A 26,017-nucleotide genomic window follows, 5' to 3' on the forward strand; every position below is an offset into this window, starting at 1 on the left:
GCCCCAGGCATGGAGAACCCCACATGCTGGAAGCAGCCCCCTCACACCCCGTGCTCTGATGAGTCACGTGGGCACCGGGGAATTAAGGCAGGCTCCTCGCAGCCCCTTCCCTAGCCCTGCCTTCTCCGGTGTGAGTCACACGCCTCTGCTGTGACCACAGGGGCGTCATGGCTGCCGAGGGACGTGTGCTGAGTGGGTTATGCGGCTTATAAGTCAGGCGCCCGCTTCACCCATGGCTTCACGTGTGGTGCCCGACTTACCCTTTGCGGCTTCTTAGATTTGTCATTAGTCCCTTGATAGATGGAGACCCGGGGAGAGGTGAGGTGAAGCAGCTGGCCCCGAGGCCCCGGTGAGCAGCGGAAGTGGGATTGGAATGCGAGTCTGTGGGCCAGTCTCTGCTCTCCGCCACTTTGCAGGGGAGAGGGGGAGACTTATTTTATTCTGAGCCTCGGCAGTACTGCGTTTTGAACAGAACATGATGTTTAAGATCAAATCATAAAGCAGTTTTGGTGACAAAGAAATGTCTCCCTGCCAAGGCTCAGTGAACTTGCCTAATGGGGCTAGGTTGAACATGACCCTGGCCCACCTGGGGTTCCACGGTCGGTTAATAAGGGCTGCAGACTGTGCACTGTTAGGGGGTCCTCAGCAAAGGGCCTGCCACCCCAGCCTTCCTGTGGCCACATCCACCTTGGCCCCGAGGGCCGTGAGGGCCTCGCTCTCCCTGTCGTGACCCAGGCTGGTGGGAAAGGGTCTCACAGGGCCATGGAGCCCGCTGGCTGATGTCACGAGGGGGTGAGGGGGCAGCGGGAGACCTGGTGGTGTTGCGCCCTACCCTCATGCTGGTGGACCGGGAGCCAGCTGTGGTTTCTGGCTGGGGCGAGTTATCAGTAACACTGTCCTCCCTTCCAGGGCCTCCTGCGCTGCAGGCAGCAGACCGCAGACCCCTGGAGGGGAAGCTGGCACACCCCAGATCAGAGCGGCCCGGAGAACCGCCTGCCTGCGGGGGCCCTGCAGAAGCTTCTGGAAGCTGCAGTGGTGCACAGCCGGTGGGCCCAGGCTACGTGGAGGAGGTAACTCTGCTGGAGACAATGTGTGTCACTCCACCAGCTCTCCCAGCTCCACCCCGGCTCTGGTGGACAAGGGCCTGGTGGGGGTCAGGCCTTGAAGCCCTGTCCCAGTTGTTCCCCTGAGATTTGTACCCTGCCCCGGGCAGACCTCAGTGAGCCAAAACACCGCAGGGGTCTCACTGTAAGGCCTGGCGCTGGGCTTCAGGTCTTAGAAGAAAGGTTCAAGGCAGGCAGAGGCATCTCCGGCCATGGGGCGGCCCCTTGTCCTGCGGGAAGGAGGGATCCATGCCCTGGGTACCCCACAGACACGCCATCCTCAGGCACAGGAGCCAGCGTGTGCCCCACACAGCGCCTCCCGGATGCCTGTTGCCTTGTGGAGCTCAGGGTCGCAGCCCGTCCCGCGCCTCCAGGGACGTGCGTGTGGGCATTTCTTCTGCCCCCACATTTGTGCTCTTGTTCAACTGACTCAGCACCTTCTGTTTTTGTCCCCTGCAAAGTCACCACATCAGGCAGTCTTCCTGCTGCCGGAGACCCCGCCATCTGATAGTCAAGGGGATAAAGTGCAGAGAAGCCGCAGGAAACCGAGATCAGGACGGGAAGAGGGAGCTCGGCAGGGCAGGGCAGCAGGGCCGGGCCGGGCAGTGGTGGCCGCGGGGTACCTGGGCCTGGGAGGGCCCGCTGGTGAAGTGCAGCTCCTCTGAGTGCCTAAAGCAGACAGGAAGCCAGCACGAGGCCTGCAAGGCCCTCAGGGGAAGGAGGCCCCCCGGTGGGCCCAGACCCGCCAGGTGGGGGGCTCGGGCAGCACTCAGCCGAGCCCTGTGTCCCAGGTGTGCAACGAGGAAGGCAGAGTGATCCGGTTCCACTGCAAACTGTGTGAGTGCAGCTTCAATGACGCCAACGCCAGGGACATGCACGTGAGGGGGCGGCGGCACCGGCTGCAGTACAAGGTGGGCTTGGGGTGTCTGCGCTTTCCTTGGCTCACGTCTCAAGACACACCTTTTGCCTCTGGGAGTCTGAACCCCTGGGCCTTTCAGCACCACGGGCTCACAGAGGGGCCCTCATGAGGCCTCTCCCCCGCGGGTTTGCTGGAGGACACGTGTCCACAGGTGTGCGTTTACACTCACGTGCCTGTTGGGCCTCAAGCACTCGTGTGCACAGCACACACCGCACTCTCCTTGGGATAAACAAGGCCTCTGGGCACTTCCTGCTCTCAGCGGCCTTGTTGAGATGTTATTCACACGCCACACAATTCACCATCTAAAGTGGCTTCTACTACATTCATCAGAGTGTGCATTCTATCACCCCAAAAACAAACGCCATCCTCTTTAGTAGTCACTCCCTTCCCCTCCCCCAGCCGCTGACAACCAGGAACCCCGTCCCTGTGTCTGTGGACTGGCCTGTTCTGGACGCCCCACATCCACGGATCACACACTGTGTGTCCCTCTGTGTCTGCTTCTCTCACTGAGCACCGTGCTCTCAGGGTCCGTCCACGTGACAGCGGGTGTCAGGGCTGCTCTCCTGGTCACGGCTGAGCGATGCTCCCATGTGTGGAGGGACATGTGGTGTGTATCTGTTTCACCCACCAAAGGACACTTGTGTTGTTTCCACCAGTAGATAATCCTTAGACAACACTATACTCTCTGAGTGATGAAATTAAGTGCTAAAAGAAAGAAGCCCAATGAGTGAATTAGCGATGCTGTTTAGAATATGCCTTGCCAGATTCCATTCTGTTGTATTTCCCTGAATTCCTCTGTTGGGGACGAGCATTTCCAGTGAATCCTCGGTGAACACCCGCGATCACTGATGGCGGTCGCTTTGCGCTATCCCCGCGTCTTCTTCCTCTGCTCCTCTGTCAGACACGTGGACAGCTGGGTGTACTGTGGGTGGACGTCACACCTGTGGCTCTGCGAGTCAGTTGTCATTTTGTTCCCCGAGGTGGCCCCCTTTCCCGCCATGGCCTTTGGGGACAAAGAGTGTTGAGACTCTGGGGACTGGAGCTCTCCACTGTCTAAACCCTGCAAGAGGGTGTTGGTGGTGGGGGCTCCCCAGGCCCCAAGGCTCACCCAGCATTCTCGTCTGAATGAAGGTCCCTGATCTTTCCAGAAAAAAGTGGACCCTGATCTCCCCATTGCCGACAAGCCCAGCGCCAGGGTCCGGAAGCTCCTGGAGGAGAGGCTGAGGAAGCAGCGGCAGCTGACCAAGCGGCGGCTGGGGGAGCTGCGGCGCTGGCACAGCGAGATGAGGTGCGGCCTCCCCAGCCCGCGGGCCTCGCTCAGCCGGGGCCTCGCGGGAGGCTGCGCGTCTCCCACGTGACAGGCCCAGGGGTCCTGCGGCTGCCACGGCTCCTCGTCCCTCTCGTCCCGGCAGGCGCTATGACTTGTGCAAGAGGCGGCTGGAAGAGGAGCCACAGGTCCAGGATGCGCACTCCGCTCGCTCGCCACCCCCTCAGCACCTGCTTCTCCTCAGGAGCAGGCCGGGCACGCCCGCAGCCAAGCCTCTGGTGGGTGGTGGTCTTGTCTTGGTGCCTGAAGGCCTCCTGTCACAGAGCCACTGACCCTCACTAGAAGGATCTGAATCCTCCAGGAATGAGGAGCAGGTCTTTGTACCAAGACCCCAAGGGATGCTCACGGGTGGGAGATGGAGGGGCCTGAGGGCCACATACAGGAGCCCCAGCCCCAGCTCCACCTCCAGCCACAGCAGCCCCTTACGCTTCCTGCGGCCCCGGTGGTCACATCCCTTGGGACCTTTGAGTGTCTGTCCAGGTGGGCCGGGAAGGATGGGATGGGAACCGCGGGTTGCACCCTGCTGAGGGGCGGGGCCCGCCAGCTGCCTTGGGAGCCTCTGGCTGAGAAATGTGAGAATGTCACCTGCGGAGCCAACTGGCCACCCACTCAGCCTGACCTCCCGGCACCCATGGGGGGCCTGCGGGTCCCTGCTGGTTCACCTCCCCCGTGGGCCCTGTCACTCCCCTGCCCGGCTCACCAGCTGCTGCCTGCCCAGCAGCCCCAGAGCCAGCCTGGCTCTGGGGGGCCCCCACACCTCTGCAGGCTGACGCCTGTCCTGTCCCCACCCTCCGGGCCCCCAGGACCTCTCAGCCCACCCTGACCTCTCCCCACAGCCCACAAGGCGGCCAGAATCCAGTGACGACCGGCACGTCATGTGCAAGCACGCCGCCATCTACCCCTCAGAGGGGGAGCTCCTGGCAGCGCAGAAGGCCGTCTCCCACTCGGAGCGCGCCCTCAAGCTGGTGTCCGACACGCTGGCCCAGGAGGACTCCGCGGGCCCAGAGCTGCAGGGTGGGGAGCACAGGTAATGGACGTCACCCTCCTGTCCAGAGCCCCCGGTGACTTATGGGCAGCCAGGGCTGCTCACCCCCAGGCAGGGCTTGGGTCCAGACAAGAAGTGGCTGCCAGGAGGGCAGAGGCGGGTGGCTTCGTGCCTTCTGGGTCCCTGGGCAGAAAACTCCCCGAGGGAGGCTCGGAACTGCAGCCCCAAGGCTCAGAGGGAGTCCAGTCGCAGCTGGTGAGAGCTGTTGTCCTGACACCAGAAGTTACTTTTCCTGTCGAAGGCGCATCTAGAAATGTAGTTGACAGAGGATCAGCCACCTCTGTCTCCTCACCTGCAACACGGAGAGAAGCGGTCCTGACCGGCCTCCGCCTCCCAGAGCCGCCGAGCCTCCGCGTGGATCTTTACGGCTGCCGCGACTGCCGGGAGCCGGGCAGGTCCCAGTGCCGGGCGTGAGTCGTCACACGGTTTAAAGAATCAGAGAGGGAGTTAGTTAGCTTTTCCGAGTCCCTTCTGTCTAGGTGGCCTATTTTTCTTTTTTAAGGGTTTGATTTTTTTGGTGGTAAAATGCTCATAACATGAAATTTGCCATCGCAACCAATTTTCGATGTGTTTAATACTACAGCACTAAGTCCATTCACAGGGTTGTGCAACCGTCACCGCTGTCCACTTCCAGAACTTTTTCATCACTGGAAGCAGAAATGCGTCCCGTGAAGCTCCCCGGCCCCGGCCCGGCCCCCCGCACCCACCCTTCCGCTCCCTCGCTCCGTGGCTCGGCCTGCTCCGGGCGGTTCACGTCGGTGGACTCGCAGCACCTGGCCTTTGTGTCTGGCCCATTCCAGTCGGTACCTTCTTTTTGCCACAGTGTTTGCTCCCCGACAAGAGCACGAGAGCTACTCAGGGTCACCAGCTGAACGCAGGAGCCTCCCTGGCTCCGCACAGCTTCTTCTGGAGGAAGAGACACCCCTCACTCAGCCTTGGTGGTTTCCCTCCCGTTTCCTCCCCGTGCTCGTGCTCGTGTTTTGTTTTGACAGTTGTTTGACCTTATTTTGAAAGAAGTATGGACGCGAAGCAGACATAATATGCAGAGGACCCAAGCCCCTTTCCCCCCGAGGCTTCCCAGCACCGACATCACGCAGCCTCTCACGTGTCAGCGCCGGGCGTCCACGTGGGCACCTCGGGGACCCCAAGCCCTGCCTGGGCCTCCCCCGCTGTGCGGACGCGTGTGCCCGCGCAGTGAGGGCGGGAGCCTGCTGCCGGCAGAGGGGCCTGTGCTTTCCCCAGCCCCATGCTTCCCCCCAAACCCAGCTTGAAAGCAGAACTGACTGCACTTTTTTAAAGCCTTCACATGACATTGATGGCAGGTTACATGCTTCGCCCGAGACATTGTTCAAAAACACAGAGGTGTGGTTTGGGGTTTTCACTATTCTTTTGGTCTTGTTCACTACGGAAATGTGTTTTTTAATAGGAACACGATAAACCGCCCAGTGGCTGCTCCGTTGTTTACCAAGCTGTTGCAAAGCTTGTGTTAGTGTTTGAGGATTTTTTTTTACTTTTATTGTGGAAATTCTCTAACACACCCACAAGGTGACAAGCCCCAAGTGACCATCCCTAAACCCGAATGACTCACCTGCTCTCTGTACCCTCCCCTCCACCCACAGCCCTAAAGAAAACCTGTGGGACCCACTATCAGGCATCAGCCCACAGCTGGAATGGTCTCTAAACGACAGCTCCTTTCCATTTAACAAAAGCGCAATGCCACTGTCACACTTGAAAATAATCAACAATAGTTCTTCAGCTCCGTCAGACACCTAGTCAGTGCTGAGACTTGCAGCTGCCCCACGGACACTGTAATGCGGGTTTTCTGTTTGGAGTTTTCATTTTGTTCTGCAGTTTGTGTGAGTCAGGATACAAAGATCGACAGCCTGTAGGTCTGCTTGCCTGCAGGCGCCCTGCCCCCGGCCCTCTCTGCTTCCTCTTCCCTTGAAGATTCTGGTCCTTGTCCTGTGGGCATCCTAGGCCTGGGCTTGGCCGGCTGCCTCCCAGTCTCCCCTGCCCTGTGGGTGTGACCAGGTCCCCTCATCACAGGCTCCAGTCAGAGGAGAAACACACAAACACATTACAAAATAAGGTCATCTCCTGTCCTGAGAAGAGTCACAGAGAAAATAAGATGGTGATGAGGGAGTGGCAGGAGCCGATGGCACTTCTAGAGTCAAGGAAGGGACATTGTGCTGCGACAGCCGTGGACACCCGCCATGCAAGAGCACCCAGGAGGCCGTCTGTGGGGCTGGAGCCTCAGGAGGGAGTGAAAGGAGAGGATGGTGGCAAGATGGCTGGGGGCCTCGGGCCCAGGGGAGAAGCTAAGGTGTCCCCAACCTGCAGAGGGACAGCACCGGGAGGGTGGCTGCCGGACAGACGTGGCGATGAGATTCACCTGCAGAAAGTGGCCAGGACGGTGCGGTGCAGGTGGGGGCATGGCAGTGAGGCGGGCGTGGCTGGGCCGCCCGGCCTTGTGGTGGGAGGGCAGGGGGGCCCGGGCCTCCTCAGAGGAGTCGGGGTGGGGGCAGAGCAGCCCCGGAGACGGCTCAGAAGGAGCACAAGCCAAGGGCTGACGAGGTGGCCCCGCTGGCTGAGGCCCGGGGCGACAGGCAGGTGGCTGTGGGTGGCCTTTTCCAGAGGGCAGTTTATTAGGTGACAGCCACAGCTCTGCTGAGCAGCACGGTTTCCCAGCCGCAGTTCCCAGCGTTTCTCCCAGATCTGTCCCCTCGTGTCCCCTGTGATCAAGTGCCCTCTGAGAAGGGCCATGCTCCCGGTTGACAGATGAGGAGGTGCAGGCACACAGCGGTCTGGCAAGGGGCTCGTGCCCTTGTCCCCACCTCTGCTCCCTCTGCTTATGTGTTTGCGGGTTTGCCTTCGCAGCTGCCCTGGCCCCTCCGCTCGGATCCTGAAAGGCGTGATGCGGGTCGGCCTCCTGGCGAAGGGCCTCCTCCTGCGGGGGGACAGGACTGTGCAGCTGATCCTGCTCTGCTCCCAGAAGCCCACCCGCACCCTGCTGCGCAGAGTCGCTGAGCAACTGCCCCGCCAGCTCCCGGTGAGAGGCCAGCTGGGTATCGCATCCTTGCTACGCGAGTTTCCACGTTAGGCACAAACCAGTTTGTTTCTAGAAATAAGAGACAGCGGTGGAACCTGAGGGTTCCTTTACAAAGAGGGTTCAGGAAAGAGCTCAGAAACAGTCTAAATGTGTGGCCACGGAGGACAGTGACTTCTGTCACATCTGGGGCCAGGGTCACTTTGGTTTCTTTCTGCAAACTATCACTTCCCAGTTTTGTTGAGTTGCTGATCTTGTTGTCGAGCTGTGGGTGTTCTTTACATATGAAGGCACCTTGATGCTGAGTCTGTCATCTATACTCATTTCTACGTGTGCACTTCTGGAGGGTGGGGCTGTGTTTCAGTCCCTAGGAGGTTCCAGATGCCAGGCACAGGACCTGGCACCCGACCACGTCCTGCCTCTCAATGGGAGTAATGCGGCCTCCTGTTGTATTTGCACCTTGTAGATGGTGACAGAGGACAAATACGAGGTCTCCTCCGACCCTGAAGCCAACATCATCATCTCTTCCTGTGAGGAGCCCCGGATGCAGGTCACCGTGTCCATCACCTCACCCCTGATGCGAGAGGACCCCTCTGCAGACCGAGGTGCGGCAGGGTCCTGCTGTCCAAGCCCCCCTCCCCACATACACGGCAGTCTAGGGCAGCGTCTGCCTCTGTTCTGTGGAGGGGTTGCCACTGCCAATTTCCAGCACCTCTGTCAGCCCCGGATCTCCTTATCTGATCTCCTGGTCAGATAAGGGCTGGGCCTTGGGGCATGGGAGGGAGTGGGCAAGGGAGCTGTGACAGTGCCAGGTGGCTCACAGCCCGCTGCGGGGTGCACAGCGCCCTTCCTCCTGTGCCTCCAGGCCATGCAGGCACCTGCTCCCCACCCAAGGGAGACCAGCTCTGCCTGTCCTCCAGCCGAGGCAGGGTCCCAGGGGCCTGAGGCAGATGAGCATCTGAGAGAGTGGGAGAGGGTGTGGGGCAAGGCCAGAGGGCACTGACAGGGAGGGTGCAGGCCAGGTGGCCAGGGACGCAGTGGGCGTCTCATCCGGCCATGGAACCTCCTGGAACAGGACTGTTCCCAAACTCCAGTCATCCTTGGACCCCCTTAGTGACAGTTGTCTTGTCACAGCCTAGGGGCACGAGCCACTGACGCTCTCCTTTAAATCAATTCCTTTTTGACAGTTAAATTTTTAAAGAGGAGAGCCTTTGAGCCGTAAGTGGAAAGCCATTACTAGTCACCATAAGGAGAGAGCTATCTGAAAATAAACAGCGGGAGACACAGTGCCGCCCTTCAACTCCGGCGGAAGGCCCGGCGAGGCCCTGCTCCCGCTCAGACAAGTGGGTGTTGGGAGTGTCAGGAAGGGTCCAGAGGTCCAAGGCCACCCAAGGAGGCAGATCAGAGAGGGCGAGAGAACCAGGAACCCCTCCGCGTGAGGCCTGGGTTCCCAGGAGTTACTCCTCACTCGATGTCCACAGCCCCACTGGCTGCTGCTGGGAGGGGAGCTTTTGGCTTCTTCTGCCGTTTGCTCTCAGCCAGAAGGAGCAGACTGAGGCCTGGGCCGGGAAGTGGGGAGCATAGTTTATGGGCGAAAGAGAAATCTGTTCCTGCCTGTGACCTGAAAAGCTGGGGCTCCTAGGATGAGGGGAGCAGAATATTCCTGAAGCAAGGAGAACCGGGTCAGAATCTCCCTCAGACACGGGGCCCTGCTCAAGCCTGACCCACTGTCTCCCTTTCAATCGTGCATGAGGAAGTTTCTGGAAATCTGGCTTCATGCATAGTGTTCCATCTGAACTGCAGTTTGCTAGCCCAGGGAGTCAGTGCTGATGGCGCCGGGGGACGAGCATGGAGCTCCTTCCTCGGAGGAGCCCGGAACGTCCGGAACGTCGGGGGAGATGGGATTCCCGTGGTCTCTGCAGCGCCCCGAAGGAAGGGCCATCAGGGAGGGACCATTGTCTTCTGGATAAATGCAACGAGGCCTCCAAACTGAGTCTGGGAGGCGGGAGCACGGGAAGGGGTGCCAGGCCCACAAGCCTTTCTCTTCTAGAAGGAATGGAGGGCCCTCCCCCCGACCCGGGGGACGTCCTGAGCCCAGAGAGATGCCTCCAGTCGCTGGCTGCCCTCCGCCACGCCAAGTGGTTCCAGGTCAGGGGGCGGGGGCTGGAGGGGGCCCAGTACAAATGGGGGTTAGACGTGTGGGGCAGCTCCCTGGCTAGTGGCTCGGCTCACGTGTCCTTGTCCAGAGGTAGCCTAGTGGAGGTTTCTTCCCGGCATCTGACTGGGTTGGGAACTTGAAAGGAATGACCACCGCTCTAGGGGTGGGGGCACCACCCCGTGGCCGGCACGAGGGCTCAGACCTGGGCCAGGTGGCTTGGCCTGGGCCATGTGGGAGTGGACTCCGCTCCCAGCCACCTCCCTCGAGGCCAGCCCATGCCTCCTGGAGTCCCTCACTACCTCCAGGATGGGCCCCCCGGCGGGCTCTCTGCCCAGCTTCAGCCCTTCCTCCCTCCGCCCCTCTCCCGTGGGACAAGCACGTGGTTCCTGGGAGCTGACTGTGTGCTTCTCCCCAAAGGCCAGAGCCAGCGGCCTGCAGCCCTGTGTGATCGTCATCAGGGTCTTTCGGGACCTCTGCCAGCGCGTGCCCACCTGGGGGGCCCTGCCGGACTGGGTAAGGCAGCACCGGGCAGCCGCCCTGCAGCCCCGAGCCTCGTTTCCTGGTTGGGCACTCAGGTCTCCAAGAAGGGGCCGGGGTCAGCCTGAGCGCTGGGAGAGGTGGAGCGAGCTGGGGCATCTCGGAGTCCCTTGGCCGCAGGGCGAGGCCTGCTACAGGGCACACACTCATTTGACTGCATTATCTTAAAGCCACAACCTCAAGGCGGAGCCAGGGAGCATGCAGACACAAGGGCGCCCCAGGGAAGGTGGGGTGTTTGCCCAGACCTGCAGGCGCCTGCAGAGGGCGAGGACGGCCGCTGGGTGCTGTCCTGGTGCAGCCCCACCTCCTCCGGGCTTTTGACTCCCGGCAGTCAGCAGGCCCTGGAGCCCTTCTTGGGGGAGAGAAGAGAAGATGCAAGGCCCCTGTGTCCCCCAAATCCCCAGGCCTTCAGGCTGTGAGACCCCAGCTCCTGCCCTCTCTGGGGTTCCTCCACCCTGTGTTTGGAATTTCATCTCATCTGTGCGCCCCTCAGCGAGTCTTGTGCCTGAGTGTCCCTCTCCTGTCACAGACCCAGCAGTTCCCCAGCCACGGTGGACGATGTTATCCTTGGGAAGGGGGCCAAGCGCCCTGACCTCGGAGGGATGTGTGCATTTTACATTTGGCCCTCTGCTGCCAGCTCATTGGCTCCCACCCCCAAAGGCGGGTTCTTGGACCCTTCCCGCCCTGACCCTTGCCACCCTTGGCTTTACTCATGGGGGCCATCTCCAAAACCAAGGGCTCCGGTGCCTGCCAAAGCTCGGCTTCCTGCCCAGGGCCCAGGGAGGCCTCCACTCTCGGGACCGCCCCCTGTGGACAGCGCAGTGGTCAGCCCTGTGCTGAGTGACAGCGGGCTTCTCTCTGACGCTGGGGGGCCCTGTTCCCCACAGCCCATTTCTCTGTAAGGGTAGACAAACCCCCCACGACAGCTCACACGTCCAGCTGTGTCCTCAGAACCCGCAGGTAGGTGGCTTCTTGGAGGAGGAGACAGGCCTGAGTGAGTCCCTGAGTCCCTGTGACCCTCCTGACCCTCGCTAGCTGAACATTCGGTCACAGAGAACAAGTTTCTTTTAACCTTGGTGATGCTAGATTGCAGTGTTACCATAGATGGGATTTTGCTGATGGGGAAACTGAGGTGAGAGAGTGAAGAAACCTGCTCGGGGCCACACCAGGAGGTGGCAAGGCCCAGTGACCACCCTCCCTGTAGGGGCCTGGGGTGGGTGGGCGAGGCTGGAAGAGCTGAGAGGGGCCTCCCTTCCGGTCCCCTGGAGAGCCCGAACCAGCTGCAGGGCTGCCTCTCCTCCAAGGCATGCACAGTTCTCCTTTTCTGTCCCCACCGGCCCAGGCCATGGAGCTGCTGGTGGAGAAGGCTCTGAGCAGCGCGATGGGGCCTCTGAGCCCTGGGGACGCCGTGAGACGGGTCTTGGAGTGCGTGGCCTCGGGGACGCTCCTGACAGGTCAGTCTGCAATGGCCAGGGAGCCCAGAACCCTGGAGCACGTGGCAGAGACCAAGGGCCACCATGGGGGTAGAGGCACCTCATCGGGACACTCTAGAACCTGGTCCAGCCCAGGCAGGACAGTAGATACAAACACGCACACATGTGTCACTTGGAAGGGAGCCATGCGGAGGCATGGGTGGGCCAGGAAGGAGAGGTGGGTGCAGGCTGGAGGGGAGGGGTCCCCCGATGGCACGGCCACCCTTTCTGCGGAGCCGGGGACAGCCCAGGGGACATTTCTGAAGGAAACAACCGGGAGCTCCCTGATGGGCTGTGTACAAAGATGTTCACCATGGCGTCGTTCACAGTAGCAGGGGTTGGGGGAGAGCGTGCGTGCTGCCCGCAGGATATGCTAGATGCGAAATGCTTTCCAGTCATGGTAGCAGCAGCATGGGATGGTAGTGTATGAAGTGACGAAGAGGATAATACACCGGCCCGCCATGTGAGCCTCTTAGTGTAACTCACGCTCGCACATGCGTGCGCACACGCGCGCGCGCACACACACAGGCCGAGAGGAGCTCTGCTGAATGCGTGTGGGGACACAGGGAGGACCGGCCCAGTGCGGCCCGCGGGCACGTGGGGTCCTGGTGCAGACCCCGCAGCGCCGCAGAGCCGCGGTTGCAGCCTTCACGAGGGTGCCCTCTGCTTCTTTGCTGCCCCCACATCCCCTGGCAAAGATGGGCCTGGGCTCCAGGATCCCTGCGAGAGAGACCAGATGGACGCCCTGGGGTCCATGACCCTCCAGGAGCGGGAGGACATCACGGCCAGTGCCCAGGTAGGAGGCCGGCCCACGAGGCTCCCCAACTCAGGCCAGCTCAACCCGGCTGTAGGCTGCCCGGGTCCCAGCCCCCGTCTGCTTCTGCTCTGCGTCCCTGGGAAGTGGCTCCCCTTTCCCCCTTCCCTGCAGAGACAGGTGGCCTGTGGGTGAGAGGCCTGCTACCGGGGGCAGGGCCAGCCTGGCCCAGAACCAAAACTGCCCTTGTGCTGAGGTCCAGGCTTGGGGCCTCACGGGCTGGGACTCTCGTGGGTCCCCTAGCCCCGCCCCATGGTCTGGAAACACCCAGTCAAGGCCTCCAGGCCTCAACAGCCTACAGCACCCAGCAGAGCCCCCATCTGTGGTTTCCCTTTCATTTGCAAGTTTATTTATAAGAAAGCCTCCTAGCAGTAAAAAAAAAACTACATTGAGCCTGACATTTACGAATTGCCTTTAATGGAAAGAGTCAGATTGCTCCTGATCAGAGCCGAACTGGGAGAGACAGGGGCTGGGGTCCCTGTAGCAAGGCGAGGAAGGACTGATTTTCCAAGGGGCTTCCAGGCAAAGTCCTCGCCCTCAGCTGGCCCGAGTGACTCCCAGCACAGTTCCTCATGCCCAAGGGTGACTTAAGCTTGGACTCCCAGCTTGCCCCCAAGTCCGCAGAGGGTGCGGGCAGGAGGGTCCTGACCGGCTGTCTGCCCCCAGCACGCCCTGCGCATGTTGGCGTTCCGGCAGATCCACAAGATCCTGGGCATGGACCCTCTGCCGCCCCCCAAAAGCCGGCTGGGGGCGCGCTTCCGGAAGAGGCCGCGGGAGGCGGGCGAGGCCGAGGAGGGTGCCGGTCAGAGGAAGCGGGCCGGTGGGGTGGAGAGGGGCCCCTGTGAGCAGCCTCGCCTCCCCAGCGGAACCTGACGGGCCGCTAAGTGGCTGCTATGCCCCTGACATGGGACACTTGTGTTTTCCTTTCAGTAATGTTCCGTAGATTTCTTTTAAAACGCTTGTGCTTAAATCACTCGCGGAATCTCTTCATCTGGAGATTTGAGCTGCAGGGCAGCACCCCGCACCCCAAGGCCTGCCTTGGCCCTGGCTAGAAGGTGCAGCACAACTTTTAACCCTGGTACTCCCTGCTAGCTTTAAACGCCCTGCGGCCTGCTGAGGGTGTGGGGTTTCTCCATTGCTTCGTGTGGACACCCTAGCCGTGTGTGTGGACTTGAAGTCATTTTGGCAGGCCCATCGGGGGCCCCACATCAGGAAACTGGGCCTCAGAAGGCAAGTCAGGAGGATCTGGAGTAGTGCCCAAGCCTGAGGGCTCCAAACACACCGCCCCAGCCTGGAGGTGGCCCCCTGGCCAGAGGTCTGCAGGGCCTAATCTGGGCTCGTCCCTCGGCCCCTGTGGGGAGGGCCACAGAGCCAGAGGGTGGTGAGGATATGAGCTGGCTGCTCCCTCGAGCCCTGGGAACATCTGTGACCCCACGGTACTGCACCCCGTGCACCCCGTCTTCTGTACTAGGAGGAGCCGCTCTGTGTGTCTTCCTCAGGGCTGGTTTGCCTTTATCTTTCTCCCACTCTCCCTGTGTAGGTGCAGCCCAGTGGGTCTAGGGCCCAGCTCTTAGGGGGCAGGGTCTGGGAGGCACGCCTGGTGTGGGACACCAGGTGAGGACACCCCTGCCTGGCCCCCACCCTGATCTGTCCAAACCTCCCTCTTTGTGACGATTTCTCTCGGAGCGGCTGCCCAGTGGTGCTGAAGGAGAAAAGTCCATCTTTGGGCCACCAGGATCTCTGGTTGCCTGACGGCTTCAAGTTCATTCCTGTGTTTAAGGGACAGCCTGTGTGTGGCTTCACGTCTAATGTCTTCGTGGAGCTGCCTGGACGTTTGGAGGGGAATAAACGAAATGCGCTTCTCTCTTGGTGTGGACCTCACAGTCCTTCCTCGGGGTGTGGTGACCTTTTGGGGCTCCGGGCAGGGCCCGACTCACCAGCGCTTCTCCCCAAGGCCCTGAGGCTGTGAGTGCGGACGGGGAGGAAGCCCCGGCAGCTGGCACTGCCCAGGGCTGTGCTCCCAGGTGTGGGCCTGTCAGGCCGCCCCACACTGACGTCCCCTTGGGATGCAGAGAGGCCAGGCTCCACAGACCCCTCACTCCCAGGGACCCAGCCCAAGAAGCACTCAGCTCTCACACCCCATAGCGACTCAAGGAACCCTCCCTGGCCTGGGCCAGGGGATGAACAGCCACTGGAGGGGGTCGGGATCTCAGAAGGCTTCCTGGAAGAGGGGACAGCCAAGCTGAATTGAGGGGTGTGGCTCTCTGATTGCAGGCTCCCTACCAGGAGTTTCCCTGCAGTTTCCCCAAATCGTCATTGCAAACATCTGGGGATGGAGGGGGGGTCCAGATAGGGGGTCCAGCTGGTCACAGCTGAGCTTCTGATAGCTTCAAGCCCTGGGGCAGAGAGGGGAGGGGGCAGGCGAGGTTGCAGTGGCCACTCTAGGGGGAGTGGCACATGCCCATGGGCACAGACCAGGGCAGGGAGATGGCCAGGAACCGCTTCTCAGAGCTGGGCCCTTGGAGCATCGGCACCCCCCATGCAGGCGAAGCTTAGGCTGATTCCAGCAGGCACAGTATCTGCTGGAAACAGAAAGCGGCCGGCTGGTGCCTGACCACTGCGACCTCCCTGGGAGGGCAGGCCACTCTCCTCTGCTTCCCAGCCCCTTCCTGAGGGAGCAGCACCCCAACAACACCGGGGAGGTAGAGTGACCCTCAGCTGGTCCTGGCTGCAGCCACGACCAAGCGCAGGGGACAGTCTCCACTGCATGCAGAGCAGCTTCATCCACACTCCCCCTCTCCCTCTGCATCTCGGTCAACAGCTCTGCCATTCGCCCAACTGCCCAGGCTGACCACCACCACCACCACCGGGGAGTCCTCCTGGGTTCCTTTGTGCTCGAGGCCAAGCCATCTGGAAGTCCTGTCCATCCCACTCCTGTGGCTCTCCACTCACAGCTCCCAGCACTCAGCAGCTTCAACCCTCCAGCAGCTGGGGGCACAGGATAAAACTCAGGATTGCACTCTAGATAGAACCCCAAATCCGGACAAATCCCCCATAAGAACCCAACTTCCACTCTCTGCCTCAGTAGCTCCACTTCAGACCTTCTAGTCTCTGCTGCTCCTCAGAGAACCAGCCAAAATTGTTCCTGCCCCTGGGCCTTTGCACATGCTGCCTAGGAAGCTCTTCCCCTGCCCTGTGTGGCTAGCAGCTCCTCCCCTCCTTTGAGCCTCAGCTCTGGTGTCCGCTCCTCAGAGAGGCCTCCTTGACCGCCTCAACCTGTCGCATAACCCTATTCATTTCCTTTATGAAAATGATCACTGATAAAAATCATTTGTTATCTGCCTTTCCCCTGGGGCTGTGAATTGTCTGTAGGCAGGAAGTGTATCTACCTTATCACGGCACCCTCAGGTCTAGAGCGGACCAAGTACATAGTAGTTCAATAAATATGTTAATGATTGAAGCTGTGCTCTGACCCTCCAAAATGGGTCTCTCTGTTGGAGGAATTTGCCTCCTGTCAGTTGAGAAGACACCTTTTTTTCCATCTCACCCCAGGAGATCATTGTACCCGTTGGGGTGAGAGACTTCGCCTAAGGCAGTGGCAACAAGATGAAGGAAGGTGAGAACAGGTTTGCGTTCAGGGGTGGCAGTCACGGCACGTTCGTGGGAGGCCCCTGTCCCACTGCCACGGACCTCCCTTACATCCCGGCAGTGGCAGCTCTGGGAAACCTCCCGATCCACCGCTCACCATCCCAGCGCTGCCTCCTTGGGAAGACAGATATGATCTTCCCCACCAGGTGGTTTAAAACCAATCCAGTTGACAGAGAGTTAAATCTGCCCCCCTAGTAACCCCAAAACACTGAGTTTAGGCAATGCAACCACAGAATCAAACAGTTGGTTAGTGATGTACTCAGTCCAGATGGAAGGAACGCCTGGGTGATGGAGCTCGCTGCAGGCCTGAAGAGTGTTCGCTTCTCACCTTTCCCCTCCAGCCCTCTTCCCACTGGGCAGAGGACCCCAGAGCACACTGGCGGCTGGCGGGGAGATGCAGGACCAGGCTCCTTAGAAGTCAGACCGCTGCCGTGAGAGAGGCAGCCCGAGACAGCAACGCGGGACCTCAGGCTGCAGGATGCTGGCAGGCCAGCCCAGTTGCTAGGAGACGGAGGTGAGTGTGGGAGGGATGACGCGGGCCGTGTGGGCAGGGCTGGAGCCAGACCTGGCAGGCAGTCCAGGGGAGATGAACACGGAAGGGCAGATCCCATCTGCAAAGTCACCAATAGCACAGAAAGAGAGCTGAGAGAACACGCTGCCTCCCCTGGTCCACATAAGTCGCACTCAGTGGTAGCGGGAGAACCTCCAAGGCTCGGCCGGGCTGCGGCTTGTTTGGGGGAATGTTGGCTCCATCAGCTCCCTGCCCCCCTGATAGTGTGGCTTCCAGAGCTGAGAAGATGTTTCAGGTGAGCACATTAGGGCTCTGCTGAGTGGGCAAGCAAGAGCACCCATGTTCTTCCTTAGGGTGGAGAAAGCATCCTGGGGTGGGGGCTGGGGGGAGTTTACATCCGCCCAAGTTCTGAAACATAAAATGTACTGGGAAACAGATACCTGCACACCCATGGTCACAGCAGCACAAGTTACAGAAGCCAAAGAGTAGAAACACCCCATGACCATTAACAGATGATGGATAAACAAATGTGGTCCACCCAGACTGTGGAATATTACTCAGCCTTAAAAAGGAAGGAGATTCTGACACCTGCTACAACATGGATGAACCTTGAGGACATGATGTTCAGTGAAATAAACCAGACACACAAGGACAAATACTGTCTGATTCCACTCATAGGCGGTCCCTAGAGGAGTCAGATCCACAGAGACAGGAAGCAGACAGTAGGGCCAGGGCTGGGGGAGGGGCTGGGGAGTCAGTGTTTCATGGGGACAGAGTTTCAGTTTGGGAAGATGAGAAAGTCCTGGAGACGGTGGTGGGGATGTTTGCACAACAGTGTGAGTGCGCTTAACGCCACTGAGCTGTGCTCTTAAAAATGGTTAAGATAATAAATTTCATGTCTGTTTTAACACAATAAAAAATTTTTAACGCACTAGGTTTTTCCAATTACAAAAATCTTGAAAATTTCAGAGAAGTGTAAGAAGGGAAACAAAGTCACCCACTGTCAATGCTCTGTGTTTCTGTCCAGTTTTCTCATTTCCTGCCCTTTTGGTTATGGTTGGGCTGTTTATACAATTTTGATTCCTCCTTTTCTTCACTTGACATTATAACAACTTTGGTTTCCCAGTTGTGTTCTCAGTGTACTTAGATATGGTTTTCCTAGTTTAATTCTTCTGGAGACCTTTGGAGACAAATCTTTTATTATTATTATTGTGGTAAAATACACAATATAAAATTCATCACTTTATTTCAAAGTGTGCGACTCAGTGGTTTTTGGTATTTTCACAGCATTGTGTAATCAACATCACTATTTAATTCCAGAACATTCTATCATCCCCAAAAGACTCCCCATCCCCATGAGCAGCCACACCCATACCTCTCCCCCAGCCCCTGGCAGCCAGGAGCCCCCTCCCTGTGTCTGGGGACTGGCCTGTTCTGGACGCCTCACATCCATGGAGTCACACACTGTGTGTCCTTCTGTGTCTGCCTCTCTCGCTGAGCGTCGTGCTCTCAGGGTCCGTCCACGTGGGAGTGGGTGTCAGTGCTTCATTCTTTTTTATGGATGATAACATTCCAGTGTGTGGATGGACTACATTTTACCCACTCACACTCATGAACCTTTGTGTCATTTCCACTTTTTGGCTACTATGAAGAGATGTAAATTTTAATATCTGTGTAATATTCCACCAGATGAATGTCCCCTGATTTGCTTAACTGTTGGACATTTAGATGGCTTTCAAATTATAAATTATCCCTCAGCAAACATGTTCCTGAACATTTGGGATTCTGTCTCTCCCACAGATGCCCGCGATCAAAGGGCATGAACGTTTTAAGGCGCTTGAAACGTCCGTGTACGGAGCTGCGCTCCTTCAGAGTTTTGTGAGCTCCCCCCTCCCCCCACTGCCCCCAAGTCAGGGGCTCTCTCATGCTCAAAAATGCTTTTCTGCACATATGTTTAGCAGTCAGGTTTCATTCTGCAACGTCCTATGTCCTCAGCCGCCGTCCTTTCGTTTTCTCCTTCACTCACCACGTGTTGGTTGAGCAGCTGTTATGTGCCGTGAGCCGTCCACTCCAGGGGCCTCCCTGTGTCTTCCACCGAGGAGGTTGAAGTGTTTTCCGTATTCAGTCAGAATACACACTGCCTTCCTTGGGAGAGCCCAGAGAGGAGCCGGAGTTGTCACTTCACGCAGTGAGGGTGACTCTGGCCCTTTACACGTTAGCCGTGGGGTGTCACCTCCCTGAGTCTCTGTAAAGTTGGATTAAAACCCAGAGCACCAATCTTGCAGAGTTGTGGGGAGAATTCAGCAATAAATGTCATTTTTTAAATGCTTGCTGCCCAGAAAGATTCAGCCTCAGGGACGCAGACACGGTGGAGGGTAGGGGTGAGGGTGAAAACTGGCGATTCAGATGGAAGCCGCATGCGGAACAGTGACACTGGCCCCCAGGCCATGAGAAAAGCCCTACAGATGCTGCTGTTGTCCGGTGACTCCCCAACAGAGCCAGCCCCCACCACAGTCCCTCCCACAGTGAAGCCACCTCCTGAAGAGGAGCTTCCGGTCAGCTCTGTAGCCCTCCCCTCGTAGTGTTAGCCAGTGAAGAGACTGAAACCCAAACAGAGGGGGCAAAGTAACGTGGAGGAATGAGACAATGAGAACAGAAGAAAGCAGTTCTAGAAAAACCCTTATGTTTATAAACGTTATCCTCAGAGAGCTGATAGAAGATACAGTAGCCAGGAAATAAGTTTAAGCTTGCCTTTTGAAAAGGAGTGTTCGAAGAACCAGAAAGAGCCCTTGGAAATGAAAAACCTGATAGTCGAAATTCAAATGGCAACAGAAGGGTTGGAAGAAAAAAATATGAGAAGACCACAAAAAGAAAAAAAAATTGTAGAGAAAATTAGGTCAATCCAGGAAGCCCAATATATGACAAAGAAGAATTCCACAGAGAGAGAGCAGAGAAATCCAAGTGGAAGAAATCACTGGTGAGTGCCATCAGGCAGGAAAGCTTGCCAGGACTGGGGGACACGACAGGACCCGCTGCATGTCCAGCGTCGCAGGTGAACGTAGACCACACCAAGCCACGCTGTGCACATGCAGGGTGTGGAGAGTAAGGAGAAGGCTCTACAAGCTCCCAGAGAGCGAGGGAGAAGGTGGTAAAAACACATGATAAGCAGAGGATGAGGAAACAGGACAGTTCAGATGGTGCCACTGCCCCGGCCTGAAAGCTGGAAGACAAGAGGCAAGGGGAATTATCCACCACCCAGAACGCTGTCCTCAGCCAAACCACCAATCCCACAAGACAGTGGAAGGAAAACACTTTTTCTGGAAACACCTAGGGAGTGCACATTCCCAAAACAAGGGCACAAACCAGTAAACAGGGAGACCTGGACCCAAGAAGCCAGAGCTACATCCCAGGAACCCTGGATGCTGAAGAAGAGAGGGGCCCAAGCCACGGCTGGGCAGCAGCTGGCCCTGAGTGGAGAAATTAGTTTCCACCTGAGGGGCTGAGAGAGGGAGGGAGTCACAGTCACACAAAACAAAGGCAATCACTAACTCCAGGAAAATCAAAAGAATAAGTCCTAGAAAATAAAACTGTTCCCTGGTGCACTTTGCTCTACTGTGAATACTACTTACATACAGTGACATAAGCACTGACTATTCATTTCACCAAGAATTGTGATAGCGCTTTCGGAAGCGCAGTATGCCTGATACAGCTGAGCCTGTGCTTTCAGGCCTAGGAAATCGATGGGCGACGTTCGGCTGATAAATCCAGAGATGTGTTATTTGGAAAGGTAGACGCAAACGCCGGAGAAACAGCCAGTGGAAACAGCAGCGGCAGCCCTTGGGGAGACAGACACACAGTGCTTTGTTTAAAAGTCTTTTGAAGCTTTGCGCAGTCTTGAGCATACAGCCTAACACTCTGCAAATATTGCTACTATTAATTTTGACAGGAGGAAAACACATATACCCTCGAGGGGCTCATCACTGAGTCGGGGAGCTTTATAGAGTTTGGAGAGCACTTGAGAGCTTGCTGTGTGCCATGAATAGAGACACATCTAATGTGATAGATGGAGAAGTGCACTTCCAAGATCAAATAGATTAGAAAATGCGCCTACTTATAAGAAAATAAAGACTGAGAGAGACCCAAGGTCAGCAAGTTGCAGCCCTCTCACCCAGCGTCCAACGCACCGTCTGATTTTACGCCTCTCGTGAGCTAAAAATGGCTCTTTACATTTTTAAATGGCCGTGAGGGGAAGAGTCACAAATTGCACGACATGTGAATAGCACAAGAAGCAGAAATCTCAGCATCCATAAGTAACGTTGTACTGGAACACAGCCATGCCTCTTCTCTTTCCCTTATGTTCTCTCTCGACGGCAGCCTTGGCAGGGTTCAGCAGCCAAGGCAGAGATCGCATGGGCCTTCACAGAAAGCTTGCTGACTCCCAAGTCAGACGAAGAGGGTGTGGGGCTGGGGAACGGGGAGGGTCAAGGTGGGACCCTGGAGTGGGGGCACAGGGGCAGGTCTTCGCACAGACACGGCTTGCCTCCCGGTAACTTGTGGATCACCCACTCTTCCTCTGACTTCATCCTTTCATGCGATTCTGTGTCCATGTGTTCTGAGAGGGCCTGCCATGTGCCAGGCTCCAGAGATAAATAATTGCACAAGCCAGAGCCAGCCCCTGCCCTCATGCACAGAGCCCACGCTCTGTCGAGGGGAGCGAGGAGAGTCAGAGGCAACTGACAAGAGTAAGACCGGGTAACAGGCAGCGATTCGGCTTAGACGATGGGTGGCCACTCTGGGCGGTCAGGAAAGGTCTCTTGGAGGAGGTAGAAATGCTAGAAAGGAGCCTGCCTTGCAAAGAGCTGGAGGGGGAGCACATACTAGGTGGAGGGGACAGCGCATGCAAAGGCCCTGAGGCTGGACGACGTCTGGGGCAGTTGAGGAACAGGAAAGAGGTGGGAGAAAAGAGGTGACAGCCTCAAGCCACCAAGCCACCAAGCCACCCTGGGGCTTGGGCTTCCCAAGCACAGCGGGCACCATGGGAAGGTTTTCAGCCAGGAAATGACCCAGACTCAGGTTACACATGTTGAACCCACGAGCGTAGCTGGGAAATTAGGTGCCCAGGTCCACCTTTGGTACAAGGAAGATGGGACAAGGGACGTGGGGGAAGAGCAGGCAGCCTCGCCCATCAGAGGCAGAGCTGCCCGAGGCTTACCCTCGGCACCCAAAGCAGGTCACCTGAGAGGCCCTTCACTGGACATGTCAAGAATGGCCCAGCAGACCGCGCTCTGGTTGCAAAGCATTTTTCCTCGAAAGAGGGGAGCATCCCTACACTGAGTCCCCAGGTCCCCTGGCCGGGAGAGAAAGCTAAATTTAAAGGTGTGCTAACTGGGGCAGTCTGATCAGGCCGCGTGCTGCAGCCCTGGACCTGCTGGGGCCCCGGCAGCTCCGGCATCCCCACAGCTGGCGGCCGCTGCCCCGCCTCACCTGCCCTGCAGACCCAGGCAGCTGCTGGGGCGCATTCCCCTTGGGGTCTCACACGCCCGCACCTTGCTGGGCGCCGGTGTGTGTGCACTGGAGCCCGATGGGCCTGGGCCCAGAGCCCCGCCCACCACTTCCTGTGTCCCAGGGCTGGCCTCGGCACCCTCTGAGCTTTCTCGTCTACTAAATGGGTCCAGTGAGAGTGGTCCCCTCACAAGTGACAGGCACTGCTCATTACCTCTCCCCTCACCCAAATTCACTGGCTCAAAAATTATGTTCTGAGCACCTACTATGTGCCAGGTACTGAGGCCACAGCTGTGAAAGTCACCATCCAATCTCCCTGCCCTCGGGGGGCTGACGTTCTAGAGAGGACACAGCCAGTAAACAAGACAGAGTGAAATACATGTTCTATCTGACCAGGGTCGTTCTGCAGAGCTTCAAGGCAAGGGGATGTGAAGTGCCCGCGGGCTGAAAACTCCGCGCTGGGGAAGTGTCCAGCAGGAGGCCCAGGACTGCAAAAGCCCTGAGGTGGGGGCGCGCCTGGGAGCTTTGAGGAAGGAGGCCAGTGCTCCTGCCTCCCGGCTTCCTTTGGCCCCTGGAGTAAAGACTATACTTCCCAGCTTCCCCTGCTCCCGGGTTTGGCCATGTGGCTAAATTCCACCCAACGGGATGAAGTGAAGTTGTCCCGTGCATCTTCTAGGAAGAGCCCTCAAAGGGAAGAGGTACACCTTTCTCTGAAACTTCCTGCTTCCTGTTGGCTGGAATGCAGATGGGATGGCTGGAGCCTGAGCAGACATTTTAGATCCAGAAGTGGAAATTCAAGTGCTGAGAAAGGCAGAGCCACAAGACAGCAGGAGCCTAGGTCCCTGTCACAGCCCAGGATTGCCTCCCTCACAGGAGATTAATTCCTAAGTCAAACCTCTAGCACTTGGGGTCTTCCACCCCATGTAACCAACCCTAATCCCAACTGATGTGCTACATAAAGCGCCTGTTATGCGACCCTCCTTGTTCATGCCTACTATGATTGCCTCCCTATTAGTAAGGAGAATAAGAAATATGCCCCACCTTCAAGAAGTTCACAACCCCGCCAGGGGAGTCCGCAAGCCTGCCTCTCAGCCCTGGCCAGCTGTGTGACCTAGGGCAAGCAGCCTCGCCTCTCTGGGTCTCAGCTGTTCCAATTCCACCACGAGAGGATAGGCCCCAACAATCTCCAGGAGTTTGGAGAAAGGAAGGTTATTGCAACAGTGAAAATAGGAGAAAGGTGAGGAAGAGTGAGATCTGGAGGGGCAAAAGAAAGGCCTTCAGGAGGGGGGCGGGTGGGTCCGTCAGGGTTCCTCTGCTGCAAGCGACGGAAGCCAGCACCACCTGACCTGGTGAGCGGAAGGCGGACTTATCCGCTCGTGGAAGGGGACACCCCGGAGTTCCCTCTTCCTAGCTGGCTTTAGGGCAACTGAACCTGACTCACCAGTTCCACATCCCAGAGCCCGTTCATTTCAACCCCCAGCTCCTGATCCCACGTTCAGTATTAGGAATCCTTTTGCTTGCAAGTGAAATCCCTTCCTGGTGCAACCAAAGAGCAAAGACCAGCTCCCAGCACCAGACAGAGCACGGACTCCAGGCATGGCTGGACCCAAGGATCCGAATTCCTCCTGAGGGGTTCAGTCTCTCTCTCTCTGTTTCTCACCTCTGCTTCATCTGGACGGGCTCCTTCTCAGGCAGGTTGATGGGCTCAGTCACCAAGGCCAGGTCCACGCCCATCATACAGCGAGAGGAGAGAGCTAGTGCCTCCGCTGAGATGTCACTACAGGGCAAAGAAGGGGGTCTTACTCTGAGAACGGTGGGGGCATCCAGAAGACTTCATCAAAATGGCGTGACTTGGAGATACCAGCTGGACGGGGGGAAGGACATTCCAGGCAGCGGGGACAGCCAGGGCAAAAGCATGCAAACTCCTGCAGTTCAGCCCTGCCAGACTGGTGGGTGCTTGGTGGGAGCAGGAGACGAGACCAGGGAGCTCAGTTGGAGGCTGAATGCAAATAGCCCTGCATGCCAGACTGAATGTTTTAGGCTCTGTCCTATGGACAGTGGGGAGCTATGGACGGGTGTAGAGCTGGGGAGGGCCACAATCACATTTTCATCCCTTGTTGGTGCAGTGGAAAGTGCATGACAGCTGGAGGAAAACTAGAAGCAGGCCGGAGTCGGGAAGGGGGCTTCTGTGTCACCAGCCTGCACCACAGGGCTTGTGGGGGATGAGGGGTGGGGGAGGGCAGAGAACTTCTGGAATCAAGTCGACAGGACTGAAATGTGGAGGGCAAGGAGCCCAGGACCAGGGAAGTCTGGGAGTCCAGTCTCATGGTGTGGTTACCAATGGGCTTCAGGCTGGCAGAAGGCAGGAGGCAGGAGAAAATGGTATTGCCAACTCTGGGGACTGGTAGAGCCATCGAGTCTTTGTGATTCAGCGTGGCTGATTCTTGGATGCTTCTAGGGATGGGGAGCTCACCCCTTCTGTAGCTCTGACCCAAATAAACCATGGACTCAAATCTATCCCCCTAGAGTGGGACACAGCTTCGTGCCCCGTGCCCTCACCTTGGGGGCCTCCCTGCCCCAGGCCAGCCCTTGATTAGGGCACTTGATGCTGCCTCCTTAAGTCTGTCCTTCTCCAGTCCCAACAGGGAAGGGCCCCCCAGAGTGTGGGACAAAGACCCCTGGTGGTCCTGGGGAGGATGTAGATGTTACTCAGACACCAAGTATCATGGATCCACAGAGGGGAAAGCAGGCTCCTTCCCACCCTCCTCCCGTCTCTCTGGCTGAGAGTCTCCATGAGGGGCCAGGGCATTTGAGCGGCTTAAGCACAGGCGTGTGGCTTTGCTGAGCAGCGTGTGCAGGCCTCCATCGTGGCTGGTGTGACTCTAATGACGCTGCTGGGTTTCCGCTGTGGCTACTTTGGCGCTGTGTTTCTATTTTGAGCAAGTGATGATGGTTTGCCATATATGGTTGACCCCCAGTGACCCAGCTGAATGCTGGCTCCAGAGGCCCCAGTCCCTAGCCCACAGCTGGGAAGTGGAGGGCGGGGGCACGCCCTGGGATGATCCCGCAGCCAGGTCCACCGGCACAGGGAGCCTGATGAGCAGGAACCCCTGCTGCAAACACTGCCAGTATTAGCAACTTACACGCCACCACAAGTCCTCTCCCGCTCCCTCCTCCTGCCAGCTTCCTTCGCTGGGCATAACCCTTTGCCGGTTGGAGGGTCCCCTTCTCAAATGTTCCCCTTGGACTTACTGTCTCCTGTGTAATGTGAAAGGGATTGTGCAGTTTGTATTGGGTCACGTCCTGATAGTGGTGGTGGTTTTTGAGAACCGGAGATTTTAGCATTTTAATACATAGCCTCGTTTTTGTTTCATAATATTCCACAATATGGAATATCTGTAATTCTTGTAACTGAGCCTTCTCAGAAATATGGGACTTTTTTCCCCCACATGACACCTTAGAGGCACAGACACTTCACCTTGTGAGGTAACAGAAAATTAAGCTCTGAGCATCTTGGTTCATCACTCTCCTAAGATCAGCCTCATCCTTGTCCAAGCAGACTCAGCCATTAGAAAGAATTGTAACGGGGCTCACAGAGTGACCACTGGCAGCCAGGACCTGGGGGACCATCAGATGCTCATCAAACTGTCCTCTGAGCTGGAAGCTGGGGCTGCTGGGCCCTACAGAAGAGGAAACCGAGGCTGGGAGGTGGGCAGCACCTGCCAGCGGTGCAGCTGGGTTGGCCCCACAGTTAACCCTCCAAGGATGTCTACTCTGCCAGGAGGATTCCTCCAGGTGATTTTTCTTCCTGTAGCCTCAATTTTCCCTTGATGTGGATGATGATGATAATGATACGCGTAGCAGATGACATTTTGAGCACTTTTTTGCGCCAGACACCAACATCCCACTACAGGTACCAGGTACTGAAATGAGCC

General features: G+C 57.7%; 1 protein-coding gene across 1 annotated transcript in view; it reads left to right on the top strand.

Moving 5' to 3' along the window:
- Positions 1-14,285, top strand: part of ZFR2 (zinc finger RNA binding protein 2) — a 39,472-nt gene extending 25,187 nt beyond the window's left edge. The window contains exons 9-20 of the mRNA XM_032465937.1: positions 910-1,070; positions 1,895-2,014; positions 3,171-3,310; positions 3,435-3,567; positions 4,186-4,376; positions 7,272-7,443; positions 7,907-8,045; positions 9,494-9,588; positions 10,016-10,111; positions 11,478-11,589; positions 12,306-12,403; positions 13,088-14,285. Of these exons, the coding sequence (XP_032321828.1) occupies positions 910-1,070; positions 1,895-2,014; positions 3,171-3,310; positions 3,435-3,567; positions 4,186-4,376; positions 7,272-7,443; positions 7,907-8,045; positions 9,494-9,588; positions 10,016-10,111; positions 11,478-11,589; positions 12,306-12,403; positions 13,088-13,294 (1,664 nt within the window). The 3' untranslated portion in view covers positions 13,295-14,285. The remainder of the gene's footprint in view (positions 1-909; positions 1,071-1,894; positions 2,015-3,170; positions 3,311-3,434; positions 3,568-4,185; positions 4,377-7,271; positions 7,444-7,906; positions 8,046-9,493; positions 9,589-10,015; positions 10,112-11,477; positions 11,590-12,305; positions 12,404-13,087) is intronic.
- The last annotated feature ends 11,732 nt before the right edge of the window (positions 14,286-26,017 follow it).

The sequence above is a fragment of the Camelus ferus genome, chromosome 22, assembly GCF_009834535.1.
Source record: "Camelus ferus isolate YT-003-E chromosome 22, BCGSAC_Cfer_1.0, whole genome shotgun sequence".
Lineage (NCBI taxonomy): Eukaryota > Metazoa > Chordata > Mammalia > Artiodactyla > Camelidae > Camelus > Camelus ferus.